The 17,194-nt window shown below is 48.5% G+C and overlaps 1 protein-coding gene across 1 annotated transcript in view; it reads left to right on the top strand.

Annotated features, from left to right (window-relative positions):
• dnai3 (dynein axonemal intermediate chain 3) overlaps positions 1-17,194 on the top strand; it is a 94,668-nt gene that overhangs the window by 47,451 nt on the left and 30,023 nt on the right. Inside the window, exons 13-17 of the mRNA XM_078219227.1 lie at positions 2,736-2,809; positions 5,123-5,270; positions 7,014-7,098; positions 8,364-8,491; positions 14,852-14,915. Coding sequence (XP_078075353.1) covers positions 2,736-2,809; positions 5,123-5,270; positions 7,014-7,098; positions 8,364-8,491; positions 14,852-14,915 — 499 coding nt within the window. The remainder of the gene's footprint in view (positions 1-2,735; positions 2,810-5,122; positions 5,271-7,013; positions 7,099-8,363; positions 8,492-14,851; positions 14,916-17,194) is intronic.

Genomic DNA, 17,194 nt, shown 5'->3' on the forward strand with positions numbered 1-17,194 from the left:
CTTCTCCCAGAGGGTGGTGAATCTCTGGAATTCTCTGCCCACTGAGGTGGTGGAGGCTACCTCGCTGAATATGTTTAAAGCACGGATGGATGGATTCCTGATCGGTAAGGGAATTAAGGGTTATGGGGATCAGGCGGGTAAGTGGTACTGATCCACGTCAGATCAGCCATGATCTTATTGAATGGCGGGGCAGGCTCGAGGGGCTAGATGGCCTACTCCTGCTCCTATTTCTTATGTTCTTATGTTCTTATGGTTAGTGGGTCTTCTCTGGTCTAGTAATCTGGAGTTCTAATGATCAGGAAAATGTGAGTTCAAATCCCACCATAGTCGCTGTAGAATTGAAATTCAATTCATTAAATAAAAGATTGAAGAAAACCTCGTATCAGGAACAGTGACCATGGGCTGAGCTGATGAACTCACTTGGATGATAAAGGCCCTTTAGGGAAGGACATCTGCTGTTCTGATTGGCTGATCTCTGACCCACAGCAATGTAGTTGATTCCTGAAATGAGGTAGGAATGGACAATAAATGCCGGCCTTGTTTGTGACACCCACATCCAGTAGAAAAAAGAAAAACTTCTCTTCAAGTCAACTCATTCTTTTGATTTGTTTATGGGATGTGGGCATTGCTGGCTGGGCCAGCATTTCCTACCCATCAGTAATTGTCCTTGAGGAGTTTATGATCAGGTGACCCATGACCTCCAGGATTGTTACAGAAATATTTATACCTTTTCTTGAGCGTGAAACTTTCCCAAAATGTGGAAGCCAAGTTTAAACCGAGCCGGCCTGTGAAATTTGCATCTTGATCACAGCAAACAGAAGATGACTGGATAGTCTGTTAGATGTTGGTTTAGAGATAAAGTCCGGCAGGAACACTGGAATATCTGGTTGTTCTTACTTCCAATCATTCTGTGGGATCTTTTACATCTGCAAGAGGTGGCTAGGGCCTGGGTTTAACATCCACTCTCATTTTAGTGCTCCTTCAGTATTACACTAGGAAAGTCAGCTAGAATGAATACTGATAGAATCCGAGAGTCTCTACAGTGCAGGAGGAGGCCATTTGGCTCATCGCATCTGCATCAACAACAATCCCAACTTGTAACCCCACATATTTACCCCACCAGTCCCCCTGACACTAAGGGACAATTTAGCAACTTAAGCTGCACACCTTTGGACTGTGGGAGGGAACCAGAGCATCCAGAGGAAACCCACTCAGACACAGGGAGAACGTGCAGACTCCACACAGACAGTCACTCAAGGCCAGAATCGAACCCGGGTCCCTGGTGCTGTGAGGCAGCAGTGCCAACCACTATGCCACCGTGCCGCCCTATATCTTTGGAGTGAAAGTTAAACTGACAACATTTTGAATCGTAGTTGGGACTGCCACACAAGGTTGGTACCATTGATAAAGGTTTTGATAAAGGTTATGTATGGCTGAAATGTCGCAATCGTTATTTCTCTTTCCAGATGCTGACTGATGCCTGTGTATTTTTAGAATTTGATGCTTTTATTTATTGTATTTCTAACCGCACCAGCCTAAACCGGAAAAAGAACTGAGAGAAAATGCATAATTCTGCCCTCCAGTGTATTCCTGGTTTTCATTGCTTCGTCACTGGTGGCCATTTCGGCTGGAATCTGGCCCCTAAATTTTGGAATTCCATCCTCAAACTCATTCTTCTCCTTTAAGATGCTCCTTAAAACCAACTTTATAACCAGTCCATTTATTGTCTAAATGAATATCCATTTCTGTGACTCAGTGTCAGATTTACTTTGATAATTCTCCTGTGAACTGCCGTTGAATGTTTTCCTGTATTAAAGGTGATGTGGGGGGGGCGATTCTCCCATAAAATTCTAAGTGTCAACTTCGCATAAAAACTGGAGTAAAGCACGCTGGTTTATTCAGCGGGATTTTCAAAATGAATCTCCCACACTGTGCGCACTGCAGAGTGTCTCAGTGTGAATCAGTCCAAAAATCAGGGAGCGGGGCCTATTCCCGCTGGAGAGTCCGGCAGCATAGCGCTGAACGGACCACTGCGCATGTGCCGATCTGTCAGTGCGGAGTTCGGCACATGCGCAGTAGCCCCGCACTGCCGGCTTCCCGATCGCTGGCCAGCTCGATCCCTGGCCAGACCCATGACCCATGGATCTCCGGCCATGCTACCATCTCCCTCCCCCACGCCTGATCGCTGGCCCCCTGAACATGTCCCAGCCCAGTCCGATATCCCCCCCCCCCCCACCAACCCCCCCGATCCCATCGACAGTCTGGACCGCCCCACCGCAGTGCCGATCGTTGTTCTCCCTCCCTCTGCCATTCAGCCCAAATGCAGAGTGGCAGTGGGACTCCTAAATGTCAGGCCGTCAGCTCCCCACAAGAGGGGAGCTATACTAAACCCCGCTGGAGTGAAATACCCCTGGTGGAGAGGGAAGAGGGAGACTTCAGTCCTGGGCCCGCTAATAGCATTTAAATCATATTAAAATGAGTTGTTGAATACGTTAGGAGCTCCGCGTGAGCCGACGGTGCTGGAAATCCGGTGCTGGGAGACGTGCTCAGGCCCGGGCACCCAGTGAGGAGCCCACAAAATGGCCTCCACTCGGGTCTCCCAGCCCACTGCACTAAAACAGCAGCGCAGCAGGATGGGAGAATCGCCCCCGGTATATCAATAAATGTGATTGTTGTTGTAACGCTGTCTAAAGCCAATCACTTTGCTGATGAGAACAACATGATTCTTTTTCAAGATAACAAAGTTTGGTGTTCCGTGTGAGAGTGGGGAAGGAGCTTGTGTCCAACTTATCACATGCTCTTCTGATTGGTAAATATGCAATTTTCATTTTTTGTTTCCTGTCCCTTTACTTTTTCACGTCACCATCAATAAAGTCGGTTTAACTGATGGCTTACCATCATTTCAAAGATTTGGTCCTGTTCCTGGTCCCACAGTTGCCGAGGAGGGTCGGGCTGGGCCGGGACATGTTCGGGGGTCCAGGATAAAGATGCTGCTCGGTTTAATCACAGGAGATCCTCACTTCATTTTGTCAAATTTGCAGAGTGTGACTGCCCTCAGTAAGGACAGCAGTGTTAATAATCACTCCTGTGTACACTAGGCTAGCAATGGGGAATTTGTCAAGTATATAGAGTCATAGAGGTTTACAGCATGGAAACAGGCCCTTTGACCCAACGTGTCCATGCCACCCTTTTTTTTAAACCCCTAAGCTAGTCCCAATTGCCCGCATCTGTCCCTCTATACCCATCTTACCCATGTAACTGTCTAAACGCTTTTTAAAAGACAAAATTGTACCCGCCTCTACCACTACCTCTGACAGCTTGTTCCAGACACTCACCACCCTCTGTGTGAAAACATTGGCCCTCTGGACCTTTTGCATCTCTCCCCTCTCACCTTAAACCTATGCCCTCTAGTTTTAGACTCCCCCACCTTTGGGAAAAGATATTGACTACTAGCTGATCTATGCCCCTCATTATTTTACAGACCTCTATAAGATCACCCCTCCACATTCCAGAGAATAAAGTCCCAGTCTATCCAGCCTCTCCTCATAACTCAAACCATCAAGTCCCGGTAGCATCCTAGTAAATCTTTTCTGCACTCTGCACTCTCGTGATCAATGAGTCGTGACTATGTCTAACCCGTTTTGGGTACGAAGCCCGGAGAAAATGGCTCCAAAGATCAGAACCGATGTACAAACGGGTGCGTTTCCAACTTTTCGCTTTGCACGCAATCTGACCACCTTCTCACGCCTATCGACTGGTGGGATGAGGTCATAAGGTCGTGCTAAAAAATCTGTCAAACCCATTCTAAAAATCTATCAATCTCAAAACACAAACAGATTAGCTATGAACTTGTTGAATGGCAGAGAAAGCATGAGGGGTCAAATGGCCTACTGCTGCTCCAAATTTGAATGCTCCTAGCTGTCAAAGAACAAAGAACAAAGAACAATACAGCACAGGAACAGGCCCTTCAGCCCTCCAAGCCCGTGCCGCTCCCTGGTCCAAACTAGACCATTCTTTTGTATCCCTCCATTCCCACTCCGTTCATATGGCTGTCTAGGTAAGTCTTAAACGTTCCCAGTGTGTCCGCCTCCACCACCTTGCCTGGCAGCGCATTCCAGGCCCCCACCACCCTCTGTGTAAAATATGTCCGCCTGATATCTGTGTTAAACCTCCCCCCCTTCACCTTGAACCAATGACCCCTCGTGAACGTCACCACCAACCTGGGGAAAAGCTTCCCACCGTTCACCCTATCTATGCCTTTCATAATTTTATACACCTCTATTAAGTCTCCCCTCATCCTCCGTCTTTCCAGGGAGAACAACCCCAGTTTACCCAATCTCTCCTCATAACTAAGCCCCTCCATACCAGATAACATCCTGGTAAACCTCCTCTGTACTCTCTCCAAAGCCTCCACGTCCTCCTGGTAGTGTGGCGACCAGAACTGGACGCAGTATTCCAGATGCGGCCGAACCAACGTTCTATACATCTGCAACATCAGACCCCAACTTTTATACTCTATGCCCCGTCCTATAAAGGCAAGCATGCCATATGCCTTCTTCACCACCTTCTCCACCTGTGACGTCACTTTCAAGGATCTGTGGACTTGCACACCCAGGTCCCTCTGCATATCTACACCCTTTATGGTTCTGCCATTTATCGTATAGCTCCTCCCTACATTATTTCTACCAAAATGCATCACTTCGCATTTATCAAGATTGAACTCCATCTGCCATTTCTTTGCCCAAATTTCCAGCCTATCTATATCCTTCTGTAGCTTCTGACAATGCTCCTCACTATCTGCAAGTCCTGCCAATTTTGTGTCGTCCGCAAACTTACTGATCACCCCAGTTACACCTTCTTCCAGATCATTTATATAAATCACAAACAGCAGAGGTCCCAATACAGAGCCCTGTGGAACACCACTAGTCACAGGCCTCCAGCCGGAAAAAGACCCTTCCACTACCACCCTCTGTCCTTTTAGTGTCATTTTGGAAGTTGGTTTCTCATTGTGACAGTGCGAATGTTCCATGTCCCCCTGTCTTTGTGTATAGTGTATACACTACACACTACCTCGCTCAGTGAATACAAACTGTGGAAAGCTTATGGCATCACTTTTCTGCAGCTCCATCTTGTTCTGGGATATTCGACGGCCCAAAGCCCGCGTCCTGACAAGGCAAGAGAAACAGAAAATGGAGAAAGAGCTTCCAAACCCCGAAGGAGTACCTGACACTTTTAAACATCTTGACCTCTATTGGAAGCCTATGCATCGGGTAATGTGAATATATTTAATATGAAAATGTTGGAGTGGCCATGACAGAATTATACTGTTGCTGTAAACAGCCTCACCTTTGTGTATCCATGGATGGCACTTCTGTGGCCCTGTCAGAAGGTGCTCCTGTGTCTGCTGCCCTGCTCTCTCTAAGTGGTAAAGGTTGTGGGTTTGGGAGGTGCTGACCAAGAGGCCTCTGCATCTTTAGATGGTTCGCATTGCTGCCACTGTGCATCGATGGAGGAGGGAGTGAATGTTGAATGTGGTGCCAATCCAGCGAGCTGCTGGATGGTCTCAAGTGGAGGGAGGTGATGGCCTAGTGGTATTATCGCTAGACTATTAATCCAGAAACTCAGCTAATGTGCTGGGGACCCAGGTTCGAATCCTGCCATGGCACTTGGTGAAATTTGATTTCAATAAAAAATATCTGGAATTAAGAATCTACCGATGACCCATTAAACCATTGTTAATTGTCGGAAAAACCCATCTGGTTCACTAATGTCCTTTAGGGAAAGAAATCTGCCATCCTTACCTGGTCTGGCCTACATGTGACTCCAGAGCCACAGCAGTGTAGTTGACTCTTAACTGCCTTCCTTGGGCAACTAGGGTTGGGCAACAAATGCTGGTCAGCCAGTGATGCCCATGTCCCAAGAATGAATTTTTAAAAACTTCTTGAGTGATGTTGGAGCTGCACTAATCCAGGCAAGTGGAGCATATTATACCACACACCTGACCTTCTTTGCAGATGGTGGACTGGCTTGAGGCGGGGGGGGGGGGGGGGGGGGGGAGGGGGGGAGGGAGTTGGGAGGTGAGTTACTCTCCACAGGATTCCTAGCATCAGACCTGCTCTGGTAGCCACAGTATTTATATAGCTGGTTCAATTCCATTTCTGATCAATGATAACTTCTAGGATGCCGACAGTAGGGGAATTCAGTGATGGTAATGCTATTGAATGTTATGGGGCGATGGTTAGAGTCTCTCATGTTAGAAATGGAAACGTGCAGCAGATGCTATGAATGCAGGATAGTAACTGATTTTAACCAGGAATGTGCTAGTTTGTAGAGTTAATGGACCTTTTGTTTATTTAGGTTCTCCTGGGATTTTAGATTAGGGATGCAGTCACCTGAGTTTTTGATTAGGTTGATTGACAGGGACATAGTCATGTGATTAATGGGAGAAGCTAAGCTTGCAGGAAAGCCCAGTTTCATTTTCATTTTAAAATACAAGCAGTTGCTGCCTGGACCTGCAGGAAGAAAGCAGAGACAGATTGAAGATAACAGTGAGAGAACCTGAGGAGATTCTTTTATAAACGGTGGGTTGTTGTGATCTGGAATGCGTTGCCTAATAGGGTGGTGGGAACAGATTCAATAGTCGCCAGGATTCTCTAGCCTCCCCATGGCATTTTTCTCGGCAACGGGAGGCCGCGCTCCATTGGCCGGTGACTGCGTGCCATTGACCGGCAGTGGGATCTTCTGGTCTCGTTGTAATCAATGGGATTTCCCATTGGTTCCGCCCCACATTGCCGGGAAACACGCAGCGGCGATGGGCCATCATCGGGACCAGAAGATCCTGCCGGTGTGGAAAGCGGGAGATTATGACCAAAAAAAGGGAATTGGATAAATTCTCAAAAGAAATAAAGGGATGTCTCTACCTTACAGCTGGCACTGGTAGGATGGACTCAGTAGCCTTGTCCTGACATTTTGTGATTCCAAGAATAAATCTTTTTATTCTAAATCCCCCACAGGTGGCGTTACCTAAGATTTCATCTGTTGGAGATTATAGCCCTATGAAAATCAGCATGAAAGAGAAATGCAGCGACAAAGTCTACGGTAAATATATTTCTATCCCCTACTGCTCCTTCATCATTTACAACAATTTTACAAGAAATATCTTAGTTGTTAAATGTAAATCAGTCCTTTATTTCTTTAATCAAGTAAAGAGAATTTCCACAGGACTAGTCTTGTGTGAACATCTCTTGAAACTAAGATACGTACGTGATAGTTACATTTTTAAATTGAATTTACGCACTGAATGTGACAGTAACTATCCAACGATTACTCTGTGCTGTGAGTTTATTATCCATTACTGACAGAATTCTTCACCTTCAATATACATTCCAAATCGGAGCAGGGGTTGGCCACATATTTATCTTTATCGCCCTTGATTTTGGACTCCCCAAACAAGTGGAAACATTTCACTTTGTCTAAACATATTGAACATTCTCATAATGACCGCAAGAAACTACAAAGGGTGGTGAATGAAGCCCAATCCATCACGCAAACCAGCCTCCCATCCATTGACTCTGTCTACACTTCCCGCTGCCTCGGGAAGAGCAGTTGTCCAAAAAAGAACAGCATGATCAAGGACCCCACGCACCTCGGACAAACCCTCTTCCACCTTCTTCCATCGAGAAAAATATACAAAAGTCTTAGGTCACGTACCAACTGACTCAAGAACAGCTTCTTCCCTGCTGCTGTCAGACTTTTGAATGGACCTACCTCGCATTAAGTTGATTTTTCTCTACACCCTAGCTATGACTGTAACACTACATTTATAGAAACCCTACACTGTAGAAAGAGGCCATTCGGCCCATCGAGTCTGCACCGACAACAATCCCACCCAGGCCCTATCCCCGTATCCCTACATATTTACCCGCTAATCTACGCATCCCGCAACACTAAGGGGCAATTTAGCTTGGCCAATCAACCTAACCCGCACATCTTTGGACTGTGGGAGGAAACCGGAGCACCCGGAGGAAACCCACGCAGACACGAGGAGAATGTGCAGATTCCACACAGACAGTGACCCGAGCCGGGAATCGAACCCAGGTCCCTGGAGCTGTGAAGCAGCAGTGCTAACCACTGTGCTACCGTGCCGCCCATTCTGCACTCTCTCCTTTCCTTCTCTATAAATCGTATGCTTTGCCTGTATAGCGCGCAAGAAACAATACTTATCACTGTATACTAATGTATTTGACAATAAATCAAATCAAATCAAATGGCCTTTTAAAGACTTTTAAATTATTCTTTGCATTTTGAAACTCCTTCATAGGCAATTGAATTGCTGAAGTAAATGCAGTCAAATTTTTCTACAGAAAAGGCCCAACTCAACTTAGGAAAGGGTAAAGGAGAAGGTTCAGATTACGGCAGCATGGATATTCCCTCAAGCAGGGATCTGACAAGCTTGACTGAAGTAAATACCTCCTTATTTATTGGCACTGAGGTAAGTCTGATTAATCTGAGCCGTGATTATTTGTTTGGGTTGGAGGTTTCTCATTACAATAGCATTCCTGAGGAGGTAACAGGCCATCGGATTTTAAAAACAGAAGCGGCTGGGATAGCTCGGCAGGTCTGGCAGCATCTGTGGAGAGAGAAGCAGAGTTAACGCTGCAATGTTTCGTTTCAGGTTAACATTTAAATAGGAAGGAAGATTATTATTTTAATGTGCGTAAATTGAGAGATTGAGTGAGATTCAACAGGGACCAGACGTGATGGCCTCGTCAATGGGACCGGAGGCCATTGAGGCCCCTGGCTGTTTGGAGAGGGGCAGTGACCCTTGGGCAGTGCCAGTCTGATAGTGCCAGTCTGATAGTGCCAGTCTGGGTCCCTGGTCTCACTGGTGCCCCTTGGGCAACCTGGCACAGCCCACTGGGCACCGGGCAGTGCCAAAGGGGGCCTGAGGGGTGGGGCCACACAGCAGGGGGGCCAGAGCGATGGGGGAGGTCGGGAGGAAGGGAGGAAAGGGAGAACTCTGCATTGGGGGTTGAGGGCTAAAGGTGGGAACAGCGATCGGAAAGGGGGCTTGAGGCCGCTTATCGGCGATCGGGAGGCCAGCAATTGGGGGGAGTCTGTTGGTGGGGGGTGGGGGGGGGGAATGATCGGGAGGCCAGCGATTGAAGGGGGGGGTTTCTGTGGGGGTGGTTTCTATGGGGGGGTCTGTGTGGAGGTGTATGGGGGAAGTCTGTGGGGAGGTGTGTGGAGAGTCAATGGGGGCTGTCTGAGAGGGTGTGTGGAGGGGGGGGTCTGTGCGTGATGTCTGAGGGACCTGTGGGAGGGTGGCGATTGGGGGAGCCTGTGGGGAGGGGTAGGAGGGCAATGTCTGTGAGGGGGGGCTTGACAGATCTTGCATATACTGTGTAGACTTGTACTCAGTTCAATTTTTAAGTTGCCCAAAAAAAGGCGCAAATTTCTCCCATTTTCATGCTCGTTCTTAGAATTATTTTCATCGCCCCCTTAGAATTTTTTTGCAAAAAATCCACTCTATGATTTTAAAGCCTACAATCCGGCCAGTAAATAAATTGAGTCGTATCCACCTCAAAGCTGACTTTGCTCAGCACTATTTGGACAACCAATAGTCTTTTCATCATCCACCTGTTCGTCTGCAATGGAGTTTGATGTCTACAACGCCCCAGGTGTAATGAGATGTCCCAAGATGCTTCAGAGGAACATTATGTGGTGAACCATAGTTGGTTACCACTATGAGTGCTGAGCCATGGATGGTCAGCACTATGGGTGTTTGTAGATATGTTACTGTAGTTGCTGTTGGTGTTAGGGTTGGGCTGTTCTACCTGTTGATATTGTTCTGTGGTACACTCCAGTTGGCTCCGCCTACCAGGGGAAGTATATAGGTCACTGCACTGCCTGGTGACCCTTTAGTCTGGGATTGTATTGTATATAGTGTGCTCCATTCTTGTCAGTAATAAAAGCCTTTATTTCCCGGGTACAATCTAGCCTCCCGAGTGATTTAATCGCGCATCAATTTTATTACTGACAAAAGTTTGAAAAACCATGGAGCAAATGTTGAAACCCGATCGGCTTACTTTAGATCCACGTGCGGCAGGAGCGTCAAACACTTTCGACCATTGGTTAAAGTGTTTTCAAGACTACATCGATGCCTCAACAGCCATTCAAAACGACGCCGATAGACTGTGGGTCCTCCACGCGTGGGTAAGCGACACCATATACTTAGCAATCCACGATGCCCAAGACTACAAAGGGGCCATCGAACTACTTAAGAAACGGTACAACAAACTGCCAAACGAGATCCATGCTCGACACCTTCTAGCCACTCGATGGCGGCAGCCCGGCGAAACGACAGAACAGTACCTGTGTGAACTTCAGCAGCTAGCCAGAGCCTGCAACTGCAAGCCAGTGTCGGCGGCCCAGTATACGAACGACTTGATCCGCGATGCGTTCGTGGCGGGAATCGGCTCGTCGTACATTCGCCTTCGGCTGCTAGAGCAAGGTAATCTAGACCTCGCTAAGACAGTAGAATTGGCCGACGCTATGGAGACGGCCTCCAGAAGTCTAGAAACGTACCCCACCGACCACGTGGGAACATCGTGGCAAGTACAGCCACCGACTCTACTTTATTCAGCGGCTCCGAAAAACTGCGCGATTGTGTTTCCAACCTCGGACCTGACGACGGCGGCAGCTCCAGGAGGCCCGCGGTGTTACTTCTGTGGATTGGCGAAACACCCTCGGCAGCGATGTCCAGCTAGAACGGTATTGTGCTCCGCGTGTGGAAAGAAAGGGCATTATGCCAAAGTCTGCAGGACCAAACCACCCTCCAAGCATAGCAGTGCGGTGTGTGATTCTCCTGAGCCCGTCTCCTTGTCTCCAGCGTCTTTGAGGTCTTCCATCACGTGCGATTCCAGAGCGCGGCCATTCCTGACGACGGAGACGCAAGACACGTGCGACCTGCAGGGGCCGCCACTTTTAGCGCCACCGACCACGTGCTATCCATGGGCGCAGCCATTTTGGTCGGCACCGACCGCGGACGACCAGCAGGGGTCATCATCATCAACCATCTCAGCTGCCTGCAGTGGCATCCAAGACCCAACGGTGGCGTCAATCATCCTGGACCAGGCCAAGCCTCACAGACTTGACAAGTCCATGATGGACATAGAGGTAAATGGACGCCAAATTCATTGTTTGTTTGACAGCGGGAGCACGGAGAGCTTCATTCACCCTGACACCGTGAAACGGTGCGGTCTCCGAGTACGGACTGTCAGACAGACAATTTCGATGGCGCCGAGGTCCCGGTCTGTTACCGTGCTAGGGAGCTGCATGGTCAACCTGACGGTGCGGGGCACAGTTTACGAGAACTTCAGGCTCCTTGTGTTACCGCACCTTTGCGCTCCGATGCTCCTGGGACTAGACTTTATGGTCCACCTGAGGAGTGTGACCCTGCAGTACGATGGGCCACTCCCTCCACTTTCAGTCGGAGCACAGCAGCCTCCAAATTGCCCAGCGTGCTCCACGTGTAGCCTCTCGACACTCAGAATCACTCCACCATCTTTATTCGAAAATCTCGTGCCAGGCTGCAAGCGCATCGCAACCAAGAGCAGGCGTTACAGCGCTGAGGATCGGATCTTTATTCGATCTGAAGTTCAGTGGCTCCTCAGGGAAGGGATCATCCAACCTAGCCCTAGTCCATGGAGAGCGCAAGTAGTGGTGGTTAAAACTGGAAACAAACCCCGGATGGTCATAGACTATAGTCAGACCATTAATAGATATACGCAGCTGGACGCGTATCCTCTCCCGCGCATATCTGACATGGTCAACCAGATTGCGCAGTACCGGGTGTTCTCCACCATTGACTTGAAGTCAGCTTACCACCAGCTCCCCATTCGCCCAGAGGACCGAAAAAACACGGCCTTTGAGGCGGATGGTCGTTTTTACCACTTGTTAAGTGTTCCCTTTGGCGTCACGAATGGGGTCTCGGTCTTCCAGTGTGCAATGGACCGAATGGTGGACCAGAACGGGCTGCGGGCTACCTTCCCGTACCTGGATAACGTCACTATCTGCGGCCATGACCAGCAGGACCACGATGCCAACCTCCTTAGATTTTTACGCACTGCGTCTCGCCTGAATCTGACCTACAACAGGGAGAAGTGCGTATTTCGCAAGCGCCGCCTAGCAATTCTCGGATACGTGGTGGAAAACGGGGTCCTTGGCCCTGATCCAGACCATATGCGTCCCCTCCTGGAACTTCCTCTGCCCACTAGCATCAAAGTACTGAGAAGATGCTTAGGCTTCTTCTCATACTATGCACAGTGGGTTCCCAATTATGCGGACAAAGCCCATCCGCTCATCAAGTCTACCTCCTTTCCCCTAGCAACAGAGGCTCGCTTAGCCTTTGAAGGGATAAAAGCCAACATCGCGAAAGCCACGATGCACGCTGTTGATGAGTCCATCCCCTTCCAGGTGGAGAGTGATGCATCTGATTTCGCCCTGGCCGCCACACTTAACCAGGCGGGCAGGCCCGTCGCCTTTTTCTCTCACACCCTCCAAGGCCCCGAAATTCGACACTCTGCGGTGGAAAAGGAGGCCCAGGCCATTGTGGAGGCCGTTCGGTATTGGCGCCATTACTTGGCGGGAAAACGATTCACCCTGCTCACGGACCAGCGGTCTGTGGCGTTCATGTTCAACAACACGTTACGGGGTAAGATCAAAAATGATAAAATCTTGAGGTGGAGAATCGAACTCTCCACCTACAATTATGATATCATGTACCGTCCAGGGAAGCTCAATGAGCCCTCAGACACCCTGTCACGTGGAACATGTGCAAGTGTGCAGGAGAATCGATTACAGGCCCTCCACAATGATCTCTGCCATTCGGGGGTCACTCGGCTCTTCCATTTCGTAAAGGCCCGGAATCTACCCTACTCAGTGGAGGACGTCAGGTCCATAACCCGAAGCTGCCAGGTATGTGCTGAATGCAAACCGCACTTCTACCGACCTGACAGGGCACACCTCATTAAAGCCACTCGCCCTTTCGAAAGACTGAGTGTGGACTTCAAGGGCCCCCTTCCTTCGACAGATCGGAACGTGTACTTCCTCAATGTGATTGACGAGTACTCATGATTCCCTTTTGACATTCCCTGTTCTGATACGACCACTGCCACGGTTATCAAAGCATTACGGGATCTTTTCACCCTGTTCGGTTACCCCAGCTATATCCACAGTGATAGGGGCTCGTCATTCATGAGTGTCGACTTGAGGCAATACCTGCTCTCAAAAGGGATTGCCTCGAGTAGAACTACGAGTTACAACCCTAGTGGTAACGGACAGGTTGAACGAGAAAATGCTACAGTCTGGAAGGCTGTCTTACTGGCGTTGAGGTCTAAAGGTCTTCCAGTCTCCCGTTGGCAAGAGGTACTCTCTGATGCGCTCCATTCTATTCGCTCACTCCTGTGTACGGCAACCAACGCTACTCCACATGAGAGGATGTTTTCCTTCCCTAGGAAGTCTTCCTCTGGGACCTCATTACCGTCTTGGTTGACGCACTCAGGACCTGTCCTCCTGCGGCGGCATGTTAGGACCCGCAAGTCCGACCCTTTGGTTGAACAGGTCCATCTCCTCCACGCCAACCCTCAATATTCCTATGTGGCATATCCTGACGGGCGAGAGGACACGGTCTCTATTAGAGATCTGGCGCCTGCAGGGGACTTGGAAACCCCAGTCACTTCCACACCCCTAGTTAGGGACCCCCCGACCCTTATCTCCCTTCCTGACACGGCGCGCGGGCAGTATCGGGACCACCACTTAGTCCTCTTACTCCCGTGTACAGCTTGCCTGAGTCCAGGAGATTGTCACCACCTCGAGGCGTGCTCGAGTCCAGCAGATTGTCACCACCTCATGGTCCACCTGTCCGTGAGGAACTGGAGGAGTCACTGGACACCGCCTTGGAGAGAAGGTCACCACGGTTACCAGAACCGGCGTTACCGCCAGTGTTGAGGAGGTCGCAGAGACGGTGCGGTCCTCCAATACGACTGAACTTGTGAATATATGAACAGTTGCTCTGTTTTTTTTTGCCCCGCCGGCCTTTGTTTTAAAGGAGGGGTGAATGTGGTGAACCATAATTGGTTACCACTATGAGTGCTGAGCCATGGATGGTCAGCACTATGGGGTTTGTAGATATGTTACTGTAATTACTGTTGGTGTTAGGGTTGGGCTGTTCTACCTGTTGATATTGTTCTGTGGTACACTCCAGTTGGCTCCGCCTACCAGGGGAAGTATAAAGGTCACTGCACTGCCTGGTGACCCTTTAGTCTGGTATTGTATTGTATATAGTGTGCTCCATTCTTGTCAGTAATAAAAGCCTTTATTTCCCGGTACAATCTAGCCTCCCGAGTGATTTAATCGCGCATCACATTATATAACAAAGTCTGACACCAAGCCACGTTGGGAGATAGTAGACAGGTGACAAAAAGCTTGATCTGAAAGATAGGTGTAAGGGCAGCTTGAAGAGGAAGAGAGAGGCAGAGATGTTTGGAGAGGGAATTCCAGAGCTTGGGCCCAGGCAGATAAAGGCACGGCTGCCAATGATGGAATAAGGGGGTGGTTCAGACGCCAGAACTGGAGGAGCGCTCAAATCCCAGAGAGTTGTGGTGCCGGAGGAGATTCCAGAGATAGGCGGCTCAAAGCCATGACGGGAATTGAAAGCAAAGATGAGAATTTGAAAGTCCAGCTGCTGTCAGGATGGGAGTAAGCAGGCACTGGGGTAATGTTCAAACCTAGTGAGAGTATGTTGGATAAAAACCTGTTGAAAGTATTCCATTTATTTTGGATCCTTTAGGATGGAGAGGTTACTTCTGTAGACTGGCAAATTGAAAAAGACATGGATACTGGAAAAATGACCAGTAAGTATACAATTCATAAAGTTCCAAATACTGGAAAATATAACAGTCCAGATGAAATTAAATGTGCAGTTTCTGGCTGGTTTGAGTAGTAAAATATACACCAGTCAATCTCAGGGTGATGTCAGATGTAGCAAAGAAAGTTCTAAACAATGACTACAATTTACATTTATCTAGCACCTTCACAGTAATAAAAGGCAGTCTCGTGGTGCGGTAAGTTTGAGTTTATTTATTAGTGCCGCAAGTAGACTTACACTAACACTGCAATGAAGCTACTGTGAAAATCCCCTAGTGTCCCTGCCTCTGAGCCGGAGATTTCAGGTTTGAGTCCCACCCCAGGATTTCATGACCGCAAATCATAACGGGTTCATTACGCAGCCAAACAGAGTGAGTGTTCACCTACTAAATCCTTCCGACATACGGTGGCACAGTGGCTAAGGCAGCACGGTGGCACAGTGGTTAGCAATAACCCTGCCTCACAGCGCCAGGGAACTGGATTCAATTCCGGCCTTGGGTCACTGTCTGTGTGGAGTCTGCACATTCTTCCCGTGTCTGCGTGGGTTTCCTCCGGGTGCTCCAGTTTCCTCCCACAATCCAAAGATGTGCGGGTTAGGTTGATTTTTTAAAATTCATTCGTGGGACATGGGCGCCACTGGATGGCCAGCATTTATTGGCCATCCCTAGTTGCCTTTGGAGGGCAGTTGAAAGTCAACCACATTGCTGTGGCTCTGGAGTTACATGTAGGCCAGACTGGATAAGCACAGCACATTTCCTTCCCTAAAGGACATTAGTGTCCCCAAAGCACATTGGCCATGCTAAATTGCCCCTTAGTGTCAGGAAGGTTAGTAGGGTAAATATGTGGGGTTACGGGGATAGGACCTGGGTAGGATTGTTGTCGGTGCAGGCTCGATGGGCCGAATGGCCTGTTTCGGCAATGTAGGGATTCTATGATTGTATACCTGCCGGCAGGGAGAGTGCGAGAGTTTCCTGGCCTTTGCAGTACTTTGCAAACACAATCATGGTCCAATCGGACGGGACCCTGTGGTTGTCATCACCCTATTGGAGTTTGTTACAAGGAAGAGGAATGAAAATATCCCAGGATGCTTCACAGGAGCATAAAAAACAAAATTTGACAGTGAGCCTCAGGACATAGGTTCCAGAGAAGAGTTTTTAAAAGTGTCTTATAGGAGGAAAGTAAGGCAGAGAAGTGGATTACGATGTATTAACCAGTACACGATGCTCTATCTAAATTTAAGTTTATTTATTAAGTTTATTTATTAGTGTCACAAGTAGCCTTACATTAACACTGCAATGAAGTTACTGTGAGAATCCCTTAGTTGCCACACTCCAGTGCCTGTTCGGATACACTGAGGGAGAATTTAGCACGGCCAATGCACCTAACCTAAATTTGTGCTGTTATCATGTTGACCTTGCAGCCTGAGGGTGCCATCAAAATTTACACGCATACATTTTAGAACCATAAAGGTTTACAGCACAAAGGGAAATCATCCCTTGGGTAATTTCACACAGACATTGATGGAAGACATCTAACCAACAAATAAATCAAACTCTGCAGCCTTTAACTTAATTCATTAATTGGTAGTTGGCAGTGATTCATTTTCTCATTCAAAGAACAAAGAACAGTACAGCACAGGAAACAGGCCCTTCGGCCCTCCAAGCCTGTGCCGCTCATTGGTCCAACTAGACCATTCATTTGTATCCCTCCATTCCCAGGCTGCTCATGTGACTATCCAGGTAAGTCTTAAACGATGTCAGCGTGTCTGCCTCCACCACCCTACTTGGCAGCGCATTCCAGGCCCCCACCACTCTCTTTGTAAAAAACGTCCCTTTGATATCTGAGTTATACCTCGCCCCTCTCACCTTGAGCCCGTGACCCCTCGTGATCGTCACCTCCGACCTGGGAAAAAGCTTCCCACTGTTCACCCTATCTATACCCTTCATAATTTTGTACACCTCTATTAGGTCTCCCCTCATTCTCCGTCTTTCCAAGGAGAACAAGCCCAGTTTACCCAATCTCTCCTCATAGCTAAGCCCCTCCATACCAGGCAACATCCTGATAAACCTTCTCTGCACTCTCTCTAACGCCTCCACGTCCTTCTGGTAGTGCGGCGACCAGAACTGGACGCAGTACTCCAAATGTGGCCTAACCAGCGTTCTATACACTGCGAGCAGTTCTGTTCATTTGCGAGCAGTTGGGTCTGCGGACACGCTGAACTCTTTCATTATTTGGGGAAATATGCAGGTCAGTTTGGTCCTGTGTT

The sequence above is a fragment of the Mustelus asterias genome, chromosome 8, assembly GCF_964213995.1.
Source record: "Mustelus asterias chromosome 8, sMusAst1.hap1.1, whole genome shotgun sequence".
NCBI lineage: Eukaryota > Metazoa > Chordata > Chondrichthyes > Carcharhiniformes > Triakidae > Mustelus > Mustelus asterias.